General features: G+C 41.3%; 1 protein-coding gene across 1 annotated transcript in view; it reads left to right on the top strand.

Annotated features, from left to right (window-relative positions):
* mybpc3 (myosin binding protein C3) overlaps positions 1-25,327 on the top strand; it is a 28,239-nt gene that overhangs the window by 2,296 nt on the left and 616 nt on the right. The window contains exons 2-32 of the mRNA XM_061068468.1: positions 674-943; positions 3,127-3,324; positions 4,119-4,196; positions 4,579-4,727; positions 5,106-5,223; positions 5,342-5,390; positions 6,303-6,341; positions 7,840-7,899; positions 8,718-8,744; positions 10,059-10,222; positions 10,317-10,449; positions 10,624-10,626; positions 10,714-10,838; positions 10,930-11,035; positions 12,090-12,256; positions 14,128-14,293; positions 14,374-14,480; positions 14,593-14,622; positions 14,714-14,853; positions 15,196-15,267; positions 16,143-16,302; positions 16,937-17,041; positions 17,124-17,312; positions 20,899-21,033; positions 21,445-21,612; positions 21,871-21,959; positions 22,380-22,575; positions 22,666-22,805; positions 24,339-24,498; positions 24,610-24,746; positions 24,915-25,101. Coding sequence (XP_060924451.1) covers positions 674-943; positions 3,127-3,324; positions 4,119-4,196; positions 4,579-4,727; positions 5,106-5,223; positions 5,342-5,390; positions 6,303-6,341; positions 7,840-7,899; positions 8,718-8,744; positions 10,059-10,222; positions 10,317-10,449; positions 10,624-10,626; positions 10,714-10,838; positions 10,930-11,035; positions 12,090-12,256; positions 14,128-14,293; positions 14,374-14,480; positions 14,593-14,622; positions 14,714-14,853; positions 15,196-15,267; positions 16,143-16,302; positions 16,937-17,041; positions 17,124-17,312; positions 20,899-21,033; positions 21,445-21,612; positions 21,871-21,959; positions 22,380-22,575; positions 22,666-22,805; positions 24,339-24,498; positions 24,610-24,746; positions 24,915-25,101 — 3,867 coding nt within the window. The remainder of the gene's footprint in view (positions 1-673; positions 944-3,126; positions 3,325-4,118; positions 4,197-4,578; positions 4,728-5,105; positions 5,224-5,341; positions 5,391-6,302; positions 6,342-7,839; positions 7,900-8,717; positions 8,745-10,058; positions 10,223-10,316; positions 10,450-10,623; positions 10,627-10,713; positions 10,839-10,929; positions 11,036-12,089; positions 12,257-14,127; positions 14,294-14,373; positions 14,481-14,592; positions 14,623-14,713; positions 14,854-15,195; positions 15,268-16,142; positions 16,303-16,936; positions 17,042-17,123; positions 17,313-20,898; positions 21,034-21,444; positions 21,613-21,870; positions 21,960-22,379; positions 22,576-22,665; positions 22,806-24,338; positions 24,499-24,609; positions 24,747-24,914; positions 25,102-25,327) is intronic.

Genomic DNA, 25,327 nt, shown 5'->3' on the forward strand with positions numbered 1-25,327 from the left:
TTGCACATGTATGACAGCCAAATGTTTGTGTTGGGAAGAATTCAGTGTGTTGTCAGACAAGGTCAATTCACTGGTTTTCAGTCAGCTCCTACCAGTGAGCTGAGGATTGTACAACTCTGTAATTGTTCCACATGAGCGGCTTCATTCAGCTCAGGAGCTTTATCTTTGGTTAAATTAAGGATTTGCAGAGTCAGTTGCAGATTTATTTCCTGCCACCCCTCTGGTGAAATGTCCGACATTTTTCTGAGTGAACCCAAGTGAGAACGTATCAGGAAAATATTCGGAAAATTTCACAGCGACTGTTGTGAAGACATCTGAACCAGACAGTCTCCTGCTGCTCTTCATATGCGAAACTCAAACTCAGGAAAATGTTTGGACCCAATTTTCTGGGTCCAATTTATGTTTAAAGGCTTTTTGACTTCTGTTTCATTGCAATGGCTAATAGAGTTCTGTATGCGTTGTTGGGCAAGTTTTGATTTTAAATGGTGAAAAACTCTGATATGAAGTTCCGGTGAAACAAAATCCACATAAACGCAAACGGCTTTGTTATCTCACTTGACGAAACACTTAAAAACCTACTTCTCTTCAAGGTTTTTGCTAACACCAAAATATGTGGTAAGAAGAAAAGGGGCTAACTTCTATCTTCTATTTTGAATCCACCCTCCCTCTTCAGTTTCAGCATTTGCCAAGAAACCAAAGACTCAGGCGGCAGAGGAGGGGTCCTCTGTGCTGTTTGAAGCAGAAACCGAGAAGTCTGACGCTAAAGTAAAATGGCAGTGCAACTCAAAGGACATCTCAAGCAGCGGCAAATTTGTGATCACAGCCAACGGAAAAAAGCACTCCCTCGCTATGAAAGAAATAACCAAGGAGGACGCTAATGTCTATGCAGTGATTGCTGGGGGGTCAAAGGTCAAGTTTGAGCTGAAGGTCACATCAAAGCCAGGTGGGGCACTTTGATGCGGCAGCTGTGGGTGTGCTCGCTCACCTACAGGCTGTATAATCCACACTGAGCACAGAGTGAAACTGAGCACTCAATGCGGAAATGAATATTTGATGCACTGCATGAACTTGGTGTTTCTGCACATGAACTCTCACACACTGCACCGTGTGACAGCTGCTCCACTCCCAATCCCTGAAACAGCCTCCTGTCTGTCTTTGAGAAACACTTTTACTTTTATTCCCTTTCTTGCCGAGAGTTAAATGAGAAGATCGATACCACATGACTGAATGGGGAGTGTAGAGCTACAGTCAGGAGACAGTTAGCTTACCTTAGCATAGAGACTGGAAATAGAGGTTAAACTGCTAGGCTGGCTAGGTCCAGTGGTGGTAAAAGAAAAGCCTACTAGCACTGTAAATCTCATTAATAAATCTCCTTAAATACATGTGACAATCGGAATAAAAAAGACCTGGAATCAATTATCACTCCTTCTCATCGTCCTTTTCAAACTACAGTTGTGAAACAAACCCCTAGTGGAGTCAAAAGGCGCTAACTGTTATCATTCCTTCCATTCCAATGACCACAAAGAGACACAAACTACAAATGACCCTGCCTCCTTTAGAGTGGGGCCTTATTAATCCTATGTAGGGGGGTAGTTCATCTTTAAGGCTACATCAGTACGACTAACGCATCAACTCTGCCACGGATCCGCCTGCTGTCCCCACTACTCCTGAGTTTTAGAGCCGTTGAAATAGGGAAGTTTCCAAACACTGCTGGCCCCCATTTTTGTTTGAAAATGAAGGTGCTGGGTTTTATTCTTTATGGGTGGAAACTGAGATGTTTGGAATCAATTAAATAGCCTCACAACTGCTGACTGATGGGGTGTTCAGTTATATCGTAGCCTTCCACACGTAACCCACTTCCAGAAGAAAAGATCGGCATTAGCCTCAGCTTCCGCTATACAACGCAACATCGATAATCAAAACCAGCCCAGCTGACCCTGTTGTCTTTGCTAACAGCTGTTGTGCAGTTAAATTCTGCATTTACAACTGTTTTTCATGCGTTGGACAGGAGTAACTGATATTGGCACGCACATGCCCAGCGTACGTGAGTGGCAGGTGACAGTTTTCAAAATAAAACCTAGTAGTATGGATGGAGGCTTTCTCTGTCAGTGACAGTAGACAACACAAAGTTACAAACAGCAGCTGTTTAATGATATTTAATTAAAATAAGATTATTTTCAGTTATTCATAAGTCTATTAAACTGAGGAAACTTGAACCATTAATGATGCTTTAGACACATTTTTACTTATTTTAGAAATTATCCTGCCTCTGTGTTACTGTTTATTCCTGTTTCTATTGTTGATGCCAAGCTAAGCTCAACTAACTTGGCTCATTGTAAGATCGTGAATAAGCACATTTCCAAGAAAATCTGACCATTCCTTAAATTCTTTGAACGTGTCTTATCATGTCTTATTCACAATCATTTTGTCCAGCACTTTACCAGATCTAAAGAGCACTGTGTTAGTCACTGCACTGACTGAGGGCTAAGTGTGTCACTGAGCAACATTTGTGCCATTACTCCGTCAGGGAGACTCGAGGTCGTTTGTTTGGATTTGATAAAGTGGAAACAAATCTTAAAGAAAGGCAGCAGACTAATGGGCCCAGCGTGCGACAAACAACTGCCCACAGCTGTCTGGGGCTCATATCATTGCCACTCATACTCTGGCTCTGGCTGCATGTTGACCTTCACCCTCACACCAGCACATTATTTCCTCATGAGTAACCACCACTTGACTGGCGCTCAGAAGAGGCAGCTGATAACGAATGGAAAACCAGTCGGCCATTCAAATATGATAAGACCAAAGAAATATTTGGGCGATTAATGTTTGCCAGAGATGAAACAATGCTTGGACGAATGATAAATGAAACATTAAAAGCTCAAATGTAGTCAATTTATGTGTCTAAAACATTCTGGACAGAACAAAAGACATTTTCCAAACTAATTTCCTTTTTTAGACACATTTTGAATGTGGAAGTTTTCTTTCATATTCATTCAACACATAGAAATTAAGTAGGGCAGATTGGACGCTTACTTGGTCAAAATTGTATGCACAAGGCCCATTATTTGTATTTGTACTTTACTGCTCACTTGTGCCTTGTTATCTCTGTGGATGTTGGTGCCTCAGAAGCTCCAGCTGAGCCCACTACTGATGCACCTGGTGCTGAACCAGAACAGGCCCCCGCTCCACCTGCAGCAGAATCAAATGGGGTCGAGTCCGCGCCACCAGCTAACGATGCACCTCTGGCAAACGACCCTCCGCCCGCCACCGATGCTCCACCTGCCACCGAAGCTCCACCCGCCAAAGACGCTCCTCAAGCTGAGGGTGAGTTACTCAGTTCCAACAATCATATAATCAGTCATACATTCACTCCCTCCGTCCGGTACATTCTGCTGCTATTGTTCTTTGATCCTTGACTTCAGCTTCCTCCTGAAAGGTCAAAACATACCAGTGTTTCTGTTAAAGAGTTGCTGCCACCAACATGCAAAGACACAGCATGTCAGTAAGGTGTAAATTACAGGTTTTATTTGTGAATTAATAACAACACAGTGACATACATGTATTTTGGTTTGGTGTCTCACAAGCCCCTGTGGCCTCAGCAACCTTTGGTGTGTGATGCCTGAATACAGTAATTTAAATGTTTTACTTTTAAATACTTTCCTGGGTCCAATTATCTGCTTGCATGACATCTCATATCACTGCTATGCAGATGACACCAAACTGTGGCTGTCAGTTGTACGTTGCTTTTGGGTATAAGCTCCTCCCAAATGAGTAACAGAAAATATGAATATCTTAAAATAATCCAATATTCGGCTTTTGATACTTTGATTGAGTCCCTCAGATTTTGGAATGACCTGTTGGAAGAATACCACAAATGCTATCAGAATTTTTATATTTAAAATTTCTTTTAACCCAATAGGGTTTCTATTCTACAATTTCAGAATTTTACAGTTAAATATAAGTGCTTCAGAATTAAGTGGCAAAAAATCTTCAAATAGTGCAGATGAAACCTCTATGGCTCCGAGCTCATATGAAGATTTCAGAGTTTTTTGTTCTCTGATTACCAACTTGCTACTGAACTCCACTTTGTGACATTTCTGTCATGAACCTGTTTTCAGACGAACAGGCTCCAGACACCAGACAGGACCTGATTGGAATCTTCACAGAGAAACCCCAGAGTGGAGAAGTGACTGTTGGTGAGTGATAGAAGATAAGGCAAAAGTAAAGATTAAGATTTGAATTCCCCCTAATATGTCGGAAACAATTTAAAATATGCTACAGTTGAAGGTTTGTCAATTTTTGTTAGACAGAAACGTGTTTAATTCATAACAAGGTTTAGAGTTTAAAAAATGAAAATAAAGATGATGAAAGGAATTATAATAACAAACAGATATGTACCTGTAAAATAACAAGCTATCAAAATTCACTGCTGTTGAAATTCCCAAACATATATAACATGACAGAAAATGTATAAAATATAGAGTCTCTGCTGCTAAATTATAGGTACTACATTGCTTTGTATATCAGAATCTAAAAGATAATGTGTTAAACCACATGATAACTGACACGTTTGTGCAGGTGGAAACATCACGTTTGTGGCTAAAGTGAACGCTGGGTCATTACTGAAGAAACCCACCGTTAAATGGTTCAAAGGGAAGTGGATGGACCTCGCCAGCAAGTCTGGGAAACACCTTCAGCTGAAGGAGGCGGTCGACCGCAACACTAAGGTACCAAGAAGACACGAGAACAGGAACATGGATATCAGCAGGAGAATAATTTTATATTTGTATTTTCTTGAACTGCCCATGGGACACATTTATATTTTAATTGGTTTCAAACTTGCCTCTCTAAACATGATAACACGACGAGCTGCAACCTTAAAGGTGAAACTGTGGCAGAGATAGCACCTCTACAAATTTCCTTTCAGAATAAAACGGAATGAGAAATATTTACATGGAAAAGAAGCATAGGAAACCTAAACCTGAAGCTGACTTATAATGTTCTATGTATGAAGCATATTCTGTAGCTCATAGGTTATGGTTTCAAATGAAAGATGTTTGTCATGGACCCCCCCCTCACATCTCTCCTGACACGTGTGGCTGCAGGTCTACACCTTCGAGATGCTCATCATCGAAGCCAAGCCGAACTTTGCCGGAGCTTACAGATGTGAGGTTTCATCCAAGGACAAGTTTGACAGCTGCAATTTTGAATTGAGCGTGCATGGTGAGTACTTTGTGTATTTTTGATTTTGTAAAAGTAACCTATGATCGTGATTAATGATTTGGTCACTAACACGATTGTGTTGTATGACACTGACTGTGGATTGTGCTCTGCATTTCAGAGGCGAGTGCTCCTGAGGGCTTCGACATAAGAGCAGCATTCAGGCGCACGTAAGTTATATCATGACACTTTATCACTTTTTAGAAAATATACAATGCTTTTAGTTACAGTTAACATTCAAATTGAATAAATGCTGATTATCCGTGTTTGTTATTTGAGGTAAATATTGTAATCTGCTACACACAGGAAAGCTCATGGTAATTGCTGAGCAAGTGCTTTAGTGCTGGATCCCTGGTACATCTCTTCAGTGGTATCACACTGTTATAAATGTCAGCCTCTGTGTTTAGCCACTGTACAGAACTTATACAAACCATGTTACCTAGGATCAGACCCCTTTGGGTTTTACTTACATTTGACATAAAAAATCATAAAATTTTATTCAACAATCTGCCGGTTCATAAAAGTTGACAAACTTTAATAAAATCTGAATATTGTCATATCGTTCTTTGATATGTGTTTAAAGGAAACATTTAAATCTGATGCCTTGTTGATAAGTAATGATTAGGAACTGAATAATAATAATCCAATATCTTATCAGTTGTTGTTTTTTTGGAACTTCAACCATTTATTAAATCTCATAACCTCAATTTATGTCATAACTTGTAATACGTCACCGAATTAAACCAAGAAATTTAGCTATTTCTTGCTATCTAATGGGAACATTAACTACACTACAGTAGGAATATGTAGCCCCTTATTTGGTGCTCTTTGAATTTTGGTTTGTATTCAATTCCTTAGAGACTAAATGTGAGCCCACATTGAAACGGGATGAATTAGATCATTTAGAGGTCAAAGGAAGGAACAAGCACAAATTAAACACCTCTTACAGTTTATATAAGTTTGTGAATATGGTTAATAAGAGATAATATATTACCAGTTTGTTGTCAGATTTTAAAAGGTCCGGTAATTATTATCACCATGTTATATGTGAAAGAATAACCCTGTAAATGCTGACCTATCAGGAGTGAAGCTGGAAGGAAGAGGACAGGACCATCAGCAAGGTAGTAAAGTGGTTTGTTGCAACAGCGGAGGCTCAAATTCAAAACTCTGATTGTCGAAGAACAGAAACAATGTTTTGGATGCTGCCGCCTCCGATCTGCTGAATTTGATTCACACAGCCGGGAGATCACGAGAGAGCTGAACCCCGGACGGAGCTGTAGCTGTTTACACAAACTGTCATCTTGTTAACCTTTGACTCTCGAAATCAAGATATTTGGTTTATTAAACTATTGAGTAACGCGCACTTGTTGCAGCCGGGAGCTCTCTCTGATCCCCTCCTGGGTCTCAATCAAAACAGCAGAGCCAGCTGCACAAACAGCCACCACAGAGTGGGCTTTGACGGGGGTTTGATCGAGAGAGCGCGCCGAGCCTCTCCACACGGTTTCCACATAGAGGAAGTGCAGCCGTGGTGTGTTGTAACTTCACCACGTAAACCAGGGACTCACCTTCTAATCCTTCTGTCGGATCAGAGGCAGGAAACAAGCAGACAGTCCAATCTGTGACCTCGTCTTTATCTCCTGATCCACATGAACACACCCTCTATTGAGCCACTGTTGGTCTTTTTAACCTTGAGTGTTTTCTATTGTTCTTGTTCGGACGACTGTTGCTGCTGCTGCTGTCGATGGCTTAAAGGAACAGTTTAACGTTTTGGGAAATACATGTGCTCCGTAACATTTTTGCCAAGAGCTAAATGAAAAGTTGGAGACAGCGCTCATATCTTTGGGTTAAGGTTTGACGGTGATGCAAGAATAGAAGCAAGAAGAAACAGCCTTTAACGTTAAGACCGCTTAAATGTACCATCCTTTTTTCCATGTCATCCTCTGTCTCTCCCTGTCTCTTTCCTGTCTGTCTCTTTTCTTTCTCTTTTACTCTCTAATTCAGTAAAAGTTCCACAGAAAGATGCTTAAAAAAGCTTTTCTTTACTGCATTTGTAAGAGTGCAAGACCTCATCTGTACAAAAAGTGTATTCAGTCAGGTGGGAGAAACCGAAATGTATAGTGGGCTGCACAACATGGATGCAAACCTGGAAGTCTGTGGCAAAGCACGCTGTGAGCAACCTTCATTGAAATGACTGGCTGCCATCTTTGTGGCGTGGGGATCCAGTTCTCCTAATGGTTTCCCCCTGTCTCCTGTCTTTACGATAATGGACCCCCAACTCTGGTTCCACACAAACACTGAAGTGGCATAAATCCACCAGTGTATTTCCCAAAATGTTGCCCTGTTCCTTCAAACATGGCAGCACCTGTCGCTCCAGCAAAACATCTACCTGTCTTCACTTCCACTGTATATATCAACCCACTCGTTCCCTGTCAGTCTTCAACAGTCCAACACAATTTCTCTTGTTTTTATGTGGTGTAAAAACCTGGGTATGTGGATGTGTTTTATTTACTGTAAAACAAACCATGCCTGTAAAGTATTAACATTTATCTTTTCTGCGAAGAGATAAAGAAGTGTTTTGTGTTGTTGATGTTTTGTTGCTGGTGGCCGATGTTTCCGCAGTAGCACCGATGGAAAAGAAGACTCAGGAGAGCTGGATTTCAGCACCTTATTAAAGAAGAGGTGAGCATGGACAAAATAGTGATTTTAATGTAAAGCCTTTCACTTTTTCAAGATCTAACTCTGTCTCGATCTCATTCTTTTTGGATCACCCCCCCTCCACTGCGTCTTCAGAGAGTAAGCATCGTCTGCATCTGCAAACTTTCAGCTGGAATAACCACAAACTTAACCTGCGTGTATATCAACATTAATGTAAGAGTAACCTGATGTGACCTTTGTCTCCGGCTTTGAAATAGCAAATGAGGTTTGGCATCATATTGAGTTTGCAAAGGTTTCTCCAAAGGATTTTGTTTCTTTGCCAGTGAAACGACATCATACGTTTTATACACATGCATCCAATTATGCCCTAATTTCACACCATAAAGGGTCCTGGAAACCTACTTGCCCAAACTTATTGCACTTTTTTATCTCATTAGAACAGCAACACCTCTCTAATCTATAACAGACACAGATTTGCTCTTTCTTTTCACCCCTTTATTATACATTTTGACTCCAGCCACTGAGATTCACTTATCGTGTTTATTTTTTTCTCAAAAGCCAATGACACTTTTCCATCACATCACACACCACTGTCACACACACTTCCTGTTCTCTGTGCATGGGAGAAACTGGACAATATGTTGCACCCTTAACCAAAGCATGATGTTGTTAACATGTGATTGAACTGACATTGTATTTGATAACAGCCGTGCTTCATCACAGTCTCCCTACTGTGTGATAAAAGAATATTTCTAATATGCTGGTTGTGTTGCCGCTGCTGTGTTTTAACGTGTCTGGTTTGTTTTGCCATATTTGCCTCTTGGGTTCTTCCTCTGAATGAGCAGCAGTTTCTTAAAAACCTCACATCGGTAAGAAACTGTTGACGAGCTGTATGGAAAAGAAGACTCTGTTATTTTAACAATATATTTATTTGAAAAAAAAATAACAAATTACTATATTAATTTATGACAATGCTGGAAGAGCTGTTAGGTTTTCCAATAATCATCTGATCAATAAGTGATTACATCAAATCATGTTGTTTATCTAACGTAATTTTGACCTAATGTATAATAATCCTTTCAAAGTCTTAAACAGTTAAATAATAGCACATAAACCATAGAAACCCAAAACATGAAACGAAGCAAAAAGGCAATTTTCTCTGATCAGTCAGATGCAACAACAAGTGAGAAACAAGAAAACAGACAGACAAAGAGCAAAACAGGCTGAAACAGTATAAGCAGCTGAAACTTGTAAAAACACAGTGTTGTCCGCAAACACTGATGAGTTGACAAGAGGAGGCGGCAGGAACCGAGTCAGCAGTCTGTGAATGAATGAGAAAGAAAAGTTGCTGAGGACACTTAGTGGACAGGTGTGGTAAAAACACACAGAGACAACAGATGGCTGCTGTGTCGAGAATCCAGCCTGACGCTCAATATGTGTCTGTGTTCACACTGGGAAAGTTAAACAAAAGAAAATTAGGTCAAATCAGACGATACGCACAGTAAACGGTCAATGTGTGGGTGTGATATACAATCTTTAGCTAACGGTTTAAAAAAATGTGAATCGATTTTCGATTCTGCTGAAGCACCTCCAATGAAATTTGGGGAAATAAAAAATACAAAGCCCTGAATCTTAAGAAAAATATATTTTAGGTTTAAAATTAATTCTTCATTTACATATATATATGCATAAGGGAGGTAAGAAGCCTGAGTAAGGCCTTAAAACAATGAACTTATAATCTTTGCTTAAACTAGTGAAGAGGGTTAATGTTAGAGATCATTAATAATATATAAAGATACAGACATTATCTTGTTCATGATCACAAAATGACCAATATTTTATGAGGTGAAAGAGAAAAGGACAAAATATGAAATATTGTACAACACTTACTGCAGGAAATTATGATTTTGTATAAAAATACTTGATTACTTGTACTCATGCATAAGTGTAGTCATATATTATCGTCTTACTGACCATATGTTCGCTATGAATGAATAAACAATCTAGGAAATTCACTAATACTCATTTGCTTGTTACATTTTGATAGTGACTGATCTGTAAATAATACAAGTATTACCAAAATTTTACTGTTGGTGTATATCGGTTATAGCCGTCTTGCTCTAGTCTATATTCATAATGTAACACACTATGGTTTCGTCTCGACTGTTTTTCCCGTGGATCAGAGCCGTGCAGGTGCACACGGAGCCCGACGTGGACGTGTGGAATATCCTCAGCCACGCTCCTGCCTCAGAATTTGAGAAGATTGCTTTTCAGCATGGCATCACCGACCTGAGGGGCATGCTGAAGCGACTGAAGAAGATGAAGAAGGAAGAGAAGAAAAGTGAAGGTAGGACTTTTTCATGAGCGTCTCTTGATCTGACAAAATGTAGGGAAAAACAACACTGACTGATTACACTGACATATCGTACGTATAAACTCAGCTTTCCTGAAAAAGTTGGATCCTGCCTACCAAGTGAAAAAGGGGCAGAAAATAAAACTTGCAGTGGAGGTCGCCAATTCAGATGTTGAGGTGAAATGGCTGAAGAACGGGCAGGAAATCCATCCGACTGGAAGGTTTGAATCCCTCTCATCTCATATCAACATGGTGTGCCTGTATATTGTCGTGAATTCAACAAAGACCAGAAACTCTCTGGTTCATTTGTTGAAGTTTCTTATTTTCACTGTCTTTTCTCTTTTTCACTCATATTTCATCAAATTCCCGACCGTGTTGTTCCATGACTTCTCTAGCAAGTAAGTGTCCTTGAAACAAGAACAAAAGTTTCCTGAAAAACAATATGTTGTATGATCAATGTTTGAAAATCCTCTTGCTCTGTTCAGGTACATATTTGAGAGTGTCGGCAACATGCGCTACCTCACCATCAACCACTGCTCGCTGGCGGATGACGCTGCGTATTGCTGTGTGGTGGGGGAGGAGAAGTCCACCACCGAGCTCTTTGTTAAAGGTGATTAGAGGTTTACAGAAATCCAGAAAAATGTTGATTTGCAGTATCAAGAGTTTCACGTAAGTTTCTCTTTCTTATCTGTTCTCTGCAGAGCCTCCGATCCTGATCGTGAAGACTCTGGAGGACCAGATGGTCATGAATGGTGAGCGGGTGGAGTTGGAGTGTGAAGTCTCAGAGGAAGGAGCCAATGTGAAATGGTCAGTTCTTCTTCTTCTTGCTCATAAATCCACCGTCTGTTAGTAGCTGAATTATTTTGACCTTATATCATTAAATCGTTAATTTGTGTTGCATTAATGAAAACAACCTGGGGAGTAAAGAGATGATGGGGGGGTGACATCCACATTATACCAAAAGGAACTAAGACTCCTCCTTCTTAATAAACTGGGGGGGGGGGGGGGGGAATCAACAATTTAATGCTGCTTGTAGCTACTAAACAAATTTGGACAAAAAGTAATTTGCATTCCTTGGATAAAAGCTATTATAAGGGGTCATTAAATCAAATGTAATCACAGTTGTCTGAGTTTCTCTTTCAGTTCAAAGCAGATTTTCTTTCACTCTCACTCCAGGTGTTTATTGCTCAGACACCCAGCAGATGGCATTTGAGTTTGTCATGTGTTTAAAGCACTGCCTCTGTGACAGACTGGAGTCGTCCTGCAGGCTGTGAATTATCACCTCAATGAAAAGGTCACTTCAGCATTTTAGTATGTTCCATGTGACCTTTATCTGGAGGAGAAAGTTGTGTGATGGCTTTCATTTGAGTGTAAAATCATTTTCATGAAACTGAGGCCAAAGATCAATGAACGGAAGCATAAAAAAATTCACTCAGACTTAAAGATTTATTAGGAACAAGGAACTGTCGGAATACAAAGTCGACAAAAATCAGTGCAGAAATTTGCATTCTCACCTTTTCAAACTTGTTCTACTATTTTACTTTTCAGTTCAAATTAAGTCACTAGCCTGTGCTGCAAAAGTGACGATTGGCAGCAGTCAAAGGTCAAAATAATAGGTCAGAGGTCACGCTTGTTTTCACGGCTTTTAACAACTTCACACATCTTCATACAGGAAAATTGTCGTCACATGAACTTAATGAGAATATGTTGTGAAGTGGTCATATTTGGGGAGAAGATCATAATGTGGAGACATTCTTGAAAGCTCCAAAAATAATCCTTTTAAATCTGGAGTCACTTTAGTTTTAGTTTTTAATCAGCTCTTGAGTGTGACTATGGTGCATTCAAACACTATCGATTTCAGGGAGAAAGACGGCGTGGAACTGACAAGAGACGAGTCCTTCAAGTATCGCTTCAAGAAGGACGGCTGCAAACACGTTCTGATCATTAACGAGGCCACCAAGGAAGACTGCGGCCACTACAAGGTTAAAACCAACGGCGATGAGTCAATGGCTGAACTCCTGGTGCAGGGTGAGTCTCAGTCATGCTGTGAGCCGAGTACAGCCGAGCCTCTTTTGTCAGTGATGAATGCTCCCAGCGCACATTCTCATACCACACCGACGGTCACGTGGCCCCCCCACTCTTGGCATGCCGTCTATTCTTAGGATGTAGGGGCTCTTGTCGTTGCCCGCGTCACTCTGCCAAGGTTACTGCAGTGATGTGTGCATGCCAGCTAAAGTTAGAAGACTTGGACCATATTTCACCTGAAGGGCACAGGTCTGCTCGAGCGACCTGGATTCTGTCTTTGGTCTTTTGTTACCAAGGAGGTTGTGTTTTCGCCCCCGTCCCATTGTTCGTTAATTTTTTTTTTTTACTTTTTTTGTTTGTTTGTAAAGCAAAATGTAACAAGGATTATGTAAAATCAACCAAACTGATTTCTAGGAAACTTGGTGGAAGGATGTGGTTTACTTCAGGGACATTTTTAATTGTTATGTTTTTGTTTTCCCTGTTGTTTTGTTGTGTTGTGGTTTTTTTTTTCTTTGTCACAATCAAATCACTGTTTTATCACCATGTGCGATTTAAAGCAAAGTAAAACCTTGAATTTCTATATGACAAAACGAAAAATACCAGACAATCTTATAAATTCTACACTTCATGATGCGAACTCATCTTTCATCTTTTGCCAAAAAATCTTTCAAATATTTGACGTATGTGAAAAAGCAAGTTGTAGTTTTAAAGGTTTGTTTTATTAGATTATGGTAGATTCTCCTCTTGTACCACGTCACAACGGTCTGCTGATGACAGATGTTCACTAGGCCCCTCAGAAAAGTCCGATTTTTATTTGATTTTTATATTTTGATGGTCTCAAATGTGTTTAAAAATTGGGATATTTTGCAGGTGGACATTTAAGGTGGATGCACGTGTTTATATGTCTTGATTTTAATCCACAGGTGATCTAAAAATGAAGGATGGTGACGGTTCAAATTCATCAGTACAAGGACGTAGGCAAAATATAAGCTAGCTAGTTTCATCCTCCTTTTTTCTGACCCCTGCAGTAACCATTTCATCTCAGTACCATCAGCTCACAGAGCAGAAGAACTCATTATGTACCAAAACCACTTCCATCACATGGCAGCCATCAGTCTTTGATTATAATTGGATATTTTTTGTGGTTAGATGCTGTAATTTAGTCCTGGTTGTATATTGAATATATATACTGCTGTGTTTGTATGTATTCACATGTGATGTACAGGTGTCCCCACAGAGGTTGTTGTGTTCAGGTTCAAACCCAAACATTGCTCTCAGTCCTGTTAAGCTTGTCTGGCCTGTTAATTGATCAAGAGCCTGCCAAGAGTGACTAGCTGCCAACGTGCAGCAGGGATCAACACCTCAGACCGCAGCAGAACTCCCATTATGATGCCATTCTCACCTTATTCAGCCTCCATGGCAGCGAGCCTACGTGAAACTCCTGTGACCTTTACAAGGAGCTCAGTATGAGCCGTCTCAGCTAGAAAACAATTTCTTGGAGATAACTTTAATAACTCCCATGTTCAATATTTCTCGTGATGTACAGTAATAACCTGCAGGCTTGTGCATCTGGTCTTCATATCCACCCACTTTATTTTCTATCGTAAATCCAATCAGCCAACCCCCTTGTGTCTGTTGCTATGATACAACACACACAGGCTGCAGAAGATAATGAACACCTCACACTTGAATACATCATTACCATAATATCCTCGTGTACAACTTCTGCATCTTTTTTTTTCATCACATTATCCTCACACATCTTCATATGATTGAATCTCATTTCGTCATCTCACAAAGCGACACCCCCTCCTGAAGTCTGACAGCCTCAGAAATTCCGACCTCCTGAGCCTGTTGTTTTTCTGACTGTGTAGAGAAAGAGCTGGAGGTCTACCAGAGCATCGCCGACCTCACGGTGAAGGCCAAGGATGAGGCCGTTTTCAAGTGTGAGGTGTCGGATGAGAACGTGAAGGGAACCTGGTTTAAGAACGGCATAGAGGTCAAGCCTGACGCCAGAATAAAAATCACACATATCGGAAGGTGAGGAAAATTTTGTGCACGTCAAATGTGCTGCGTTCATCCCAAGACGCCATTAAATAAACGTCTGAAAAACTTTTTAGGAACCACAAACTGACCATTGACGAGGTCAAACCAGAGGATGAGGGGGACTACACTTTTGTGCCAGACGGCTACGCTTTCAACCTTTCTGCCAAACTCAATTTCTTGGGTAATATTTGTACTTTTCATACTTAACGGTACAAAGTCAGTATCAATAGTATAGCATCACAATCCAAATTTTACATAAAAGCTCTCACTTTTTCTTTTTCTTGTGCTCCCAGAGGTGAAGATCGATTTCGTGCCGCGTCAAGGTACCACAACTTTAACCTATATAAGCATGCAGATTAAACCAGATGAAATGCAAGTGCCTGTTCATATTCACCATTTCTGCCCCTTTCTAAGATCCTCCCAAGATCCACCTGGACTGTATGGGTCGTACCACTGACTCAACCATTATCGTGGTGGCTGGAAACAAACTGCGTCTGGACGTCCCCATCACTGGAGACCCGGCACCCACAGTGATCTGGACCAAAGGAGAGAAGGTAAAACAGGCAGATAGTCTCGCGTTGTTGAACTGACATGTGTCGTCTGTCCAGAATTCGGAAGGTAAGGTGGGAAATTTCTGAATGAGTAACGCCTCATTCAAAATTACAGCTTTACTAATGCTGAAATAATTCAGACAAATGCTGGCAAAATTTAGACAATATGCAAAACAGCCTGGAAATAACTATTAAGTGGCACATCTTAGTTTTGTAGACAATGCTCCTAACAGCTCAATTCAATGATGCCTAGTTGCTTACTGATCTTTCAGACGAGGAGAACGAGAGGTTTCAGGGCCTCTCGCTTCTCTCTGGCTTTTACCGCTTTGCTCTGCTCTAACGTAGGCTAGTTCTGTAAAACCTGATGGAGGAGAGAAAGGACGGTCGGCAACCTCTTGGACCGTGAAGGATGGTGAAGTAAGTGTGCATGTGTACATGCCAGTGTGTATGGATTCTGTCTTGCTTGCATTGCAGTCGGGTGTGTCAGATTTTTACCACGTGTGCCCTTACAGACACAAATTAATTAAACAGGCTCACCTAGAGTCTTAGTCACAACTATCCAACCTTGTGTAAACTTGTTATTGTTTCACCACTTGAGTTTTGAAATTGAAAGATAATGCACACAGCCGCCATCAAAATATTGTTGTTACTACCATTTGATTTCCACCCCCTCGAGAAACACGGGCTGCAACAGCAAAGACAAAGAGATGAAAAGCACCTTCTCTGGTGCAAAAAACCTGCATGCGTGTTACTCAGCATGTCAGTGAGGTAAGAGCATGTCTCAAATCTTCCTTCAGACATACAGCAAAGGAAACTGGGCAGTAAGTTTTTTCTAAAAAGGTAATTTTATAAAAATAAAGAATTATTTTTTGAGTAAAGTACCATATCCAGATGTCAAACAGACTAACTTTACTGTTAAAATGTCACTTGGCTGTCAGTTTGACATATGCACTGCAGCCAATAATTTTTTACTGTCAGAGTCAGTAACAGATTGAATGGACCTTGAGTTAAGGTTTCTCTCTGGACAAACTACTGTAGGTAAGTTGTGGAGACATCTGGAGTTGGTTGTTCAAATCAACATGTGTTGTTGGCTTTGAAAAGCATGATTTACGCAAATGCTTTGAGAAACTTACCGATTGCAAACTGTCGTGTTTATCATTTCGCCAAACGTGTCGTTAACTTGCCTCAACCACGTCTACTGTAACGCCATCACAGAATCCGGATGGAGAGTCACCAGTAGAGTCTCAGCTCAGGCACAATCCAGTAACGCTGCTCTGGTTCCCGTTGTGTAGATCGTCACAGAGGGAGACAGCAGGGTCCATGTTGATAGCACCAAGGGCCACTGTGTCTTCACCATCGAGGGCGCTGAGAGGCAGGACGAGGGCATCTATTCTGTCGTGGTCAGAAACCCTGCAGGGGAGGACACTGCAGATATCAACGTGAAAGTTGTTGGTAAGATACAACTCTGACTGTAAATAATGAGAAGAGTTGGTTTAAATTGAACTAGACATAAGCCTTAACACTTTCACTAACATAGACTGTATATAAAGATGGCCGATGTGTCTCCACCTCCTCCCTGGCTAAACGCTAGTTGAAATATCATGAGTAAAGGTGCCGCCATCTTGTGCTTTTGATGTAATTTGAAGCTGATTAACAAACATCTAAACCTTAAATGATTGAATACTGACACATGTAAATTGCCTTGGGTGTCTTAAAAGGCGCCGTATGAATTCAAGTTATTGTTATTATTACTATTATTATTTAACCATCTTTGAGAAAAATGTATCCGATGTGGACTTTTTAGTTTCTCAATGTCCCATCCACGAACATGGAGGAAGCGGGTTTATAACCCATACTACAGCCGGCCACTAGGAGGCCATCAAGATGATTTAGCTTCACTTTTGAGTGACCATCATGTCTTCCATCTTTATTTACAGTCTTTAGTTTCCACACACAAAAAGAAGAATCTAATTCGTCATATGATCATGAAGCAAAAAAATATTCAATGTCAAGTGGTTTTCATTTCTTGAAAAAGGTCTGTAACTCTTTCTGTCCAATCATGATATGAGGAATGTTTCCCCTCCAGATGTTCCAGATCCCCCCCAGGCTCCCAGAATCCTCAGCGTGGGGGAGGACTCATGTGTCGTCCAGTGGGATCCCCCGTCTTTTGACGGCGGACAGCCAATCACCGGTCAAAACAAATAAATATCAAAATCATTCTGTTATTCCTGTTTTTCCAAACAAGTTGATGACGATTCCATTTGAACTCTCAGGCTATGTGCTGGAGAGAAAGAAGACGAAGGGCTACAGGTGGATGAGGCTGAACTTTGACCCATACTCTGAAACCACCTTCGAGGCCAAGAGGATGATTGAAGGAATTCCGTACGAAATGCGAGTGTACGCCGTCAACAGCATCGGCATGTCTCGTCACAGTCAGGCCTCGCAGCCCTTTGTGCCAGTGGGTGAGTCGTGTTCCACATGTTGTCATTGATTTCACTCATTTGATCGAATTTCACTGCACATTCAGTGATAAGAGAGTATTAAACAACAGTGAATTGTTGAAATTAGGACCTTATGGATATCTTAAATTGAAAAAAATCGGTATCGTACACTTGGATCGTCTGCATGAGCGCTGGTAGACCTGGTGATGAAGTGTGTGTGTGGGACGTTTCACCACTCTGGGGTTGTTCCGTCTCTGGTTTGGTCAGTCTAAGGTTTCCCTGGGGGTCATGGGGTCTGGTTAACTTGTGGTCATGACATGAGTTATGTTTGCCCTATGTTTGTTGTAATACAAGATGTGTGTGGATTGTCTCTGTGTCACAAAAATATAGGTCGCACATACGTTGCATGATCCACAGGTCATTCCTGAGTAATATTGGTCATTAGGGTTGTGTGTCTGTGTTACATCATCACAGGGGACAGACAGAGGAATTGGTTCTTGTAAACGTAATATCTTGCAAACAAGACATTACGTTTACAAGATGGTGGTCAAAGGTCGAGGTTGCTGTGACCTCACAAACACTTTTTTTCACCACATTAACACTTTATCTTAAGAATACCTGGAAAATGTGCCGCACATCAGGCCCCAGTAAATATACAATAATACCTTGATAAGCTGACATTTGGTTGTTATAATAAGACCGAACATACAAATGACAACAAAGTTGAATTGGATTGCTATGTCTCTTCATTTTAATTGAATAGCAAACTACTTGGAGATATGTGCCATGACCCAGAAGACTGGAACCAGGCTCGTACCAATATACTCTGTGTAACAGTATCCTACAAGGCAGGGGCTCAGCTTTGGATTATCTCTTTGTCTATCACTGAATTTTAACAACCATATCATCCTCCACTTGTTGATTTAAGAGAGAATATCATTGTATCCAGATGGCAAATTGCTTGTAAGACAAGACAGCTGATTAGGAAACTATCTGTGGCATCCCTCTCCATAAATAATGGCTTGGAAGAGCTTGTCTCTGCTGGGATCAGCTGCTTAGCACAGTGGGGTTCATGCTCCTGTGGGGGCTGCTGTAGAAAAATTGCATTGGCTACAGAAGAGAACAAAAGAGAGGGAGAGTGAATGATAGCATAGGTTCGAGGAAGGCATTTGTCAGAAGAGGAGGACGCATACAACCACCAGCTTGGGCTGCTTTACATGAGGAGAGAATGACGAAGCCTAAGCTTCCAAAGACAGCTGAGAAGAAACCAGTGGAGACAGAAGCCAGGAAGTCTGAGACCGAGGCCCCTACACCTCCTGGGGTTGATCAGGAACCAGAAACCCCTGCAGAGGCAGCACATCGGGTGGGAGAGGGAGCTCCAGCTGAGAATGAGACAGCACCAGCCGAGGTGGTTCCCCGGACAGAAAGTCCTCCTCCTGCTGTGGGGGGAGCTCCACCTCTGTCAGAGGAGACCCCTCTGGAGCCTGAACTAGAGCTAGAGCTGCAACCTGTCCACAGTAGGAAATACTCACTTTGAGATGTTGGTTTATTGTGTAGATTTCAGAACTAGAAATGAGAATTGATTGTGTTTAATTATGGGTTTGTAAATGTGGTTCAAAGCTTTTGAAAGCCAAGTTGCAAAATTCCAGAATTCCCCTTTCAGCATGATTTGGTAATCACGTGGCTGATGTCGCAAGTTTCTTGTTTTCTTTATTTTGCAAAGTGATTCGCCTCTGCACTTTACACTTGCACGCCACCATTTTTAAACGCTCCCTGCTGTGGCGACTTTTCTCACACATGGAAACCCTTGACCTCTGACAGGTGCTCCCATCATAAACTTGCACTGTTGTTGTAGTGCCCTTGTCCTGTGCTATGGCATCCTGGCCTTATTTACAACAACTCCACAACAAATATTCAGCACCTTTCACTCAGTCATCTTGTCAACATGTTTTTCGAAACAAGGTGGTCTAAATATTACATCGGTAATATATCTTTGTTGTCATGGGCGGATTTTGCACTTTTATCTTCATAGTGAGCAGCAGTGAGTATTTAACAGGGACCACTGGGCTCTAGCTTTGGTGAGTTCTCCTGTAGCTTTTCTTTATTTGTTTAAATCAAGCTCGCTCAGCTGTTACAACATAAATGTATCGAGCTGCTTGCTGGTTGAGGTTGCTGCTCCACACGTGCTTTAACCGTTCCATATTCTATCAATATTCTATTTTACATTCACTCTGCTCCTTTATAGTTCAACACGACCTCTACAGCCTGTAAATGAGACCAAAATCCCAAGGCTGAAAGTCTATAATTATAATATTGAATCTTTCACTTCCTTTTTTTTTTTGGAATGGAGTTTTTTCTTTTAAACCATTAACTTAGCTGCATAGAGCTTGTAAGCGCTGCGTGGGACGTGGCTGATGAACCAAAGTCTTTTAAAGTGAACTTTAATCGAGTCATTTTCTCCCTGAGGGACTTGGGCTCAGCAGGTCGGTCAGACGGCTCATCTTTCCCTGGATGATAAAAGATACCACATACAGGCTTAGAGGCTAATCAACTATAAGCCTGTTTGTGGCTTTCATTACTGATGACACGAATATCTAATAAAGAAATTCATGTGGGACCATCATAATCAAGTCTCTTTCATTAATTGAGGACGAGCATTAACATAGTAAATCAATAGCATAAACCTAATACACAATGGAAACATTTTTAAGTAGGCTCTCATTCATTTAGTGTTTGTGTTTGACTTGCTTACTTTTGTTGTCTGATTGAAGGGACATTGTTCTTTTAGGGGTGGAACGGTGGTACTTTGGTTAGCACTGATTGTGGAGTATATGCGGTTGTTTGTCTCTGTATGTTTGTCCTGTGATAAGACTATCGTCCAATGTCAGCTGGGATTGGCTGCAGCTTCCTGACCCACAAAGTGGTATAGATAATGGATGGATGTACTTTCAGGGTTTGCATTATCTCAAAACATTATTTCTGCTGCATGTGGAGCTTGAAATGCTGCTTGTACAAGGGCAGATGGATGTTTGTTTAATGAAGCATGTGTGTGTATTTTTATGGTTGCTGCATGGGACGAGAACCCAAGACAAATATTTTCATTTGTGGGACAATAAAGTTAATCTTGAATATTGAATGCATTTAAAGCTGAGGAAAAACTGAAAGGCATTAATAACAGATAAGTCACTGAAGTACACTGAAGTACACCATAATAATTATCTGCATATGGTGTATGAAACCTGTTCTCCAGGTAGAGTAACTGCGTTGGTGATTCCACTGAAAGCATTGCAGACTCAAATCACATGTCAGTAAATCTGCAAGCAACTTTATTTAAAAGCTGTGTGTTGTCTTTCCAATACACTCCACCCTCTTCTTTTGAGATTGGTTTCTTGAATTCACTGTATGTTTCAAATGAAACCGTCAAGCGTACGACAAAAGTTAAGTTATAATCGGTGATGTTGATAGAAAAAACGCCTTGTTTTCTGTTACAAAGCTTAGTGAAGGTTCCTGTTCCTTTCATTTTTCAATTCCTGATCAGGTTCATTTATTTTATCAGTAATCAATCTTGAGATGAATGAACTAAAAACTAGTCTTTCTGCTTTCTCAGCCCCCACGAGTGAGCCCATCGGATTGTGTGTCGACGACATCAATGACACTTCCATCTCACTGAAGTGGCGACCGCCTGAGAGGATCGGCGCGGCTGAACTCGAGGGTTATGGGGTTGAGTACTGCAAGGAGGGCAGTAAGTGCTAGAGCCTACCCCTGCTATTGATAAGAAAGTATTTTATCTGCATGATATATCGTCCAAGTTCAGGTTTAACAAACAGTTACACACTGATGTGCAGCAATGGATCTCTCTTCCAAACAGCCAGAAACATCCAATTTGTTTAAATTCATAATGATTTGTGATGTTCTATTGTTACTTAACGTGAATAGAAAGCAAGAACGAACAAAGCGAACAAAAAGTGTACAAAAGCAAAATAAAATCTGAGCTCAAAGCCTAACAACATTCTGTTTCAGTTTCCAACCTTTACCCTAACAATAAACATCTAATTAAAACATAGAGGCTAAATTGAACTTCTATTCGTGCCTTTAATGTTTTGGTCCATAGTAACATTTGCCTTTGAGTGAACCATGTGTGTTGTGCTCACAGCTGATGAGTGGATACCGGCCATGGAGGGTCTGACTGACCGGACGTCACTGGTCGTCCGGGGTCTCACCACCGGGGACAGGCTGCAGTTCCGTGTTCGAGCCTTCAACATGGCGGGACCCAGCGGCGCCTCCACTATGGCTCAACCCATCACCATCAGAGAGATAATGCGTGAGGAGACGTGGATTCATGCTGCTTGACAACTGTTGTTTTAGGGCTGCACTCAACATTAAAGCTGTTATATATCCTATGTATCCGTCATGTTCATTTGTATCTTTGAGTAATGATAAAACACTAAATAGACAGAATTTAACACATGTGACACACAAGCATCATATAGTCAACCTTTATTCTCATTTAAAGTATTTCATCTTCGTTTGTTTGGATCTTTTACAGTTCAACACTGTTTTCTGTTTTCTATTTGCACAGAGCGCCCAAAAATATGGCTTCCCAGAAGTCTCCGCCAGACTCTCATCAAGATAGTTGGAGATTCAGTCAACATTATGATTCCATTCCAGGTGGAGTAAACATTACAAATAATAAAATAAAATAAAAATTCAAACTGGTATTATACTGCAGTTACACGGTGCAAACACTCAGCCATGACACTGAATGGTCACCTTGATCAAAATATCTATTTTTTCATATGAAAGACACACGTATGACATGTTACATCTACAAACAACAGGTAAATAATAGAAGGGGTATGGGGCCTTTTAACTGTTAGTGATCATCATCCAAGTGTGTCTTATATTCCTTCAATGCACCCAGCCCTAGTTGGAACTATTAAAAGTATATAGACACCTTTAGTTATTATTAGATCATTACTGACAACAGTAGTAACAGCATACAGTCACGTGTATTTTGTTTAAAGATTTACTTTCTCCATCTGTCATTTGTAAACTGACAATTGGTTTGTCATTTGTATGACTGTGCAGGGGAAGCCCAGGCCTAAGGTGACATGGAGCAAAGACGGGGAGCCTCTAGACGCCACGTTCGCTAGTGTGAGGAACAGCGACCTGGACACGATCCTCTTCATCCGCAAGACGGAGAGAAAACACTCGGGGAAGTATGATCTCCACGTGCAGATTGAAAACGTGGAAGACACAGCGAGTCTCACTCTGCAGATTGTTGGTAAATACAGCCTCTGTGGTAACTGTAGCAGCACTTGTGACCTGCCCGCGTGCGGTGGAGCAGAATTCATTCAGCCTCCCTCCTCTGCAGATCTGCCCGGGCCTCCTGAGGCTCTGAAGATCATGGATATCTGGGGCTTCAATGTGGCGCTCGAGTGGAAACCGCCTAAAGACAACGGCAACTGTGAGATCCTTGGTTACCTTGTTCAGAAAGCTGAGAAGAAAACCATGGTGAGGCTCAACAACACTCACATCTGTTTTTATTTCACCATACTGTCCATGTTCCCTGTCCCCTGATCTACTCATCTCAGTCATACATGCCTACGGTTGCATTTATACTAAAATGGGGGTCAGTGTTGTTCTGGCATTTAAGGCATGTATACCTGATCCCACTTTCGATTTCATTCTAGTCAGTGGATATATTGTACCTGGAATTGGAAAGTTGGTGTGTACATTCAGCTTTTTCTGTATGTGGACGTCAAATAGGGGATCATGCATACTCTGGCTGACATGGATGGACGACAGCATTTACGTTAGGAGGGCCACAGCCTGACGGATGTGAAACCTATAGAATTCACCTACACTGATCTCAAGTCAAGTCTGGGTTACAGGAAACCAAGAGGTCTCCTCAGAGGAAGACAGAGGCCACCATCTTGTTATAGCCACTTCAGTTTTACTTCTGACAGACACCAACTGAGCGAACCTGTTCTGTTTACACACGAGTGAAGGTGAACATGTGGGAGGATGAATGCTGCATAGACACCGAGGGATATTTTAGCCTCTCTTGTGGCACATCCACTGTAATCAGCCATTGCTGAGCACACAGTCTCCTTTGTGGAGCAGGAGTGATACTTTATGGGCTTGTTGGCAAGAGCCCCAGCTGTCACCATCCTCTACCGCGAGCTGCCAGGAACAACGGCGAGCAGGAATGTCCTAATCTTATCCTCGCAGCCTTGACCCGGTCTGGATCGTCTGTGCAGTGACGCAGGGACCATTGTTTTCCCTCACCCGGCTCGGCGCACGGCTCATGTTTCACCGTAGTCATTATTAGATCAAATTAATTTCATTTGCATCTCTTTATAGCGACCCTGGGGATGTTGATCATCATGTTACCAATAACAACGTGTAGCGTGTACCTGCTTTTGAGATGAAAGTGCTGAGGGTGCATGTACTTAAAAGCACTTTAATATCCTCTTTCATCCTTGTTTCATCCAAAATTAATAAATAGGTAAAAAGTCCTGTAGTTCCAGGTAGATTATTAAGCTCTTTTTAAATTAAATCAACAGGTGATTAGTGTAGGATAAAGTAATTATAATTCATTCAATTTAGATTTTGTCATTTAATTTGGGTATAAATTGTTGTATGAGTTGATTTCACACGTGCAAATTAAGGAAATCTAATAGAATTAACCATCATATTATTACAGTCATTATATCCATCCATTAGTTACATATCACTTATATCTCTGAGGGTAACGGGGGAGCTGGAGCCAATCCCAGCTGACATTGGGCGAGAGGTAGGGTACATTCTGGGCAGGCCTCGTCACAGGGCCAAAAAACACACAAACAACCACTGACACTTACTCTTACATCTATGTACAATTAACCAATAGCTGCCTGTGTTTGAACAGGTGGAGGAAGTGGGAAATCCTGGGGAAAGTGCTGACGGTGTGAAAAGGACCTGATATCAATGTAAAGCAGATCCTGTTCAAAATAAATCTAACATTGTATATAAACAGATTATTTTTTCCTTATTTCTATGAAGGAATGGTTTACTGTCTACGATCAGTACCGGCGAACCAACTGCATCGCGTCTGACCTCATCATGGGCAATGAGTACGTCTTCCGCGTCTCTGCCATCAACCTGGTGGGCATCAGCGACGAGGCCTGCAACACCAAAGACAGCGCTAACATCAGCAAGACAGGTGGGATCTGACTGCACACATAATCATATATAAGCAGTTACTGCTCTTGTTTTACGTCAAGCAGCATTAGGCTTTCTGTTCTATGTGAAATCTGAGTCTCTGGCTCCTCAGGTATCGAGTACAAGCCGCCAAGCTACAAGGACGCTGACTTCACAGAGGCTCCCAAGTTCACGCATCCTTTAGTGAACCGTTCTGTCATCGCGGGATACAACGCAACGCTCAGCTGCTCAGTCAGAGGCATACCAAAGGTCAGGGGTCATTACAACTGACACCTCTACACACACACACACATTTCTTAGATTGCAAACAGTATCGGTGACACAGTAACTAGATCAATTTAGAGATTAGGGTTGTCACTAATGAACCTCTGATAAATAATCAGCGGCCTGTTATATTTTCTTTATCTACCTTATTAGCCTAAAGTGACCTGGTACAAAAACAAGATGGACATCTCAAATGAAGCCAAGTACCGGATGCTCAGTAAGCAGGGCATCCTGACACTGGAGATCCGTAAGCCCTGTACCTTCGACGGGGGGGTGTATACGTGCAAAGCAGTCAACGACAGCGGAGAGGACGTGGTGGAGTGTAAACTGGAGGTTCGGCGTAAGTATCAATCTGAGTTTATCACGTGGGTCCTATTGTTTATGACCCACTTAGACCCTGCAGCCTTTCTCTCAACCTTATCCGTTAAAAATAATAAAACCTCAAAGATTTTGTGTAAATGTAAGAATATGAAGTAAAACTAACATTTAATAGAGTCATACTATTAAAAGAATTAGTCAAAATTTTAGGCTATGTGTTATTTTAGAGGGGGAATATCAGAGGCTAA

This window comes from Limanda limanda, chromosome 3 (assembly GCF_963576545.1).
Source record: "Limanda limanda chromosome 3, fLimLim1.1, whole genome shotgun sequence".
Lineage (NCBI taxonomy): Eukaryota > Metazoa > Chordata > Actinopteri > Pleuronectiformes > Pleuronectidae > Limanda > Limanda limanda.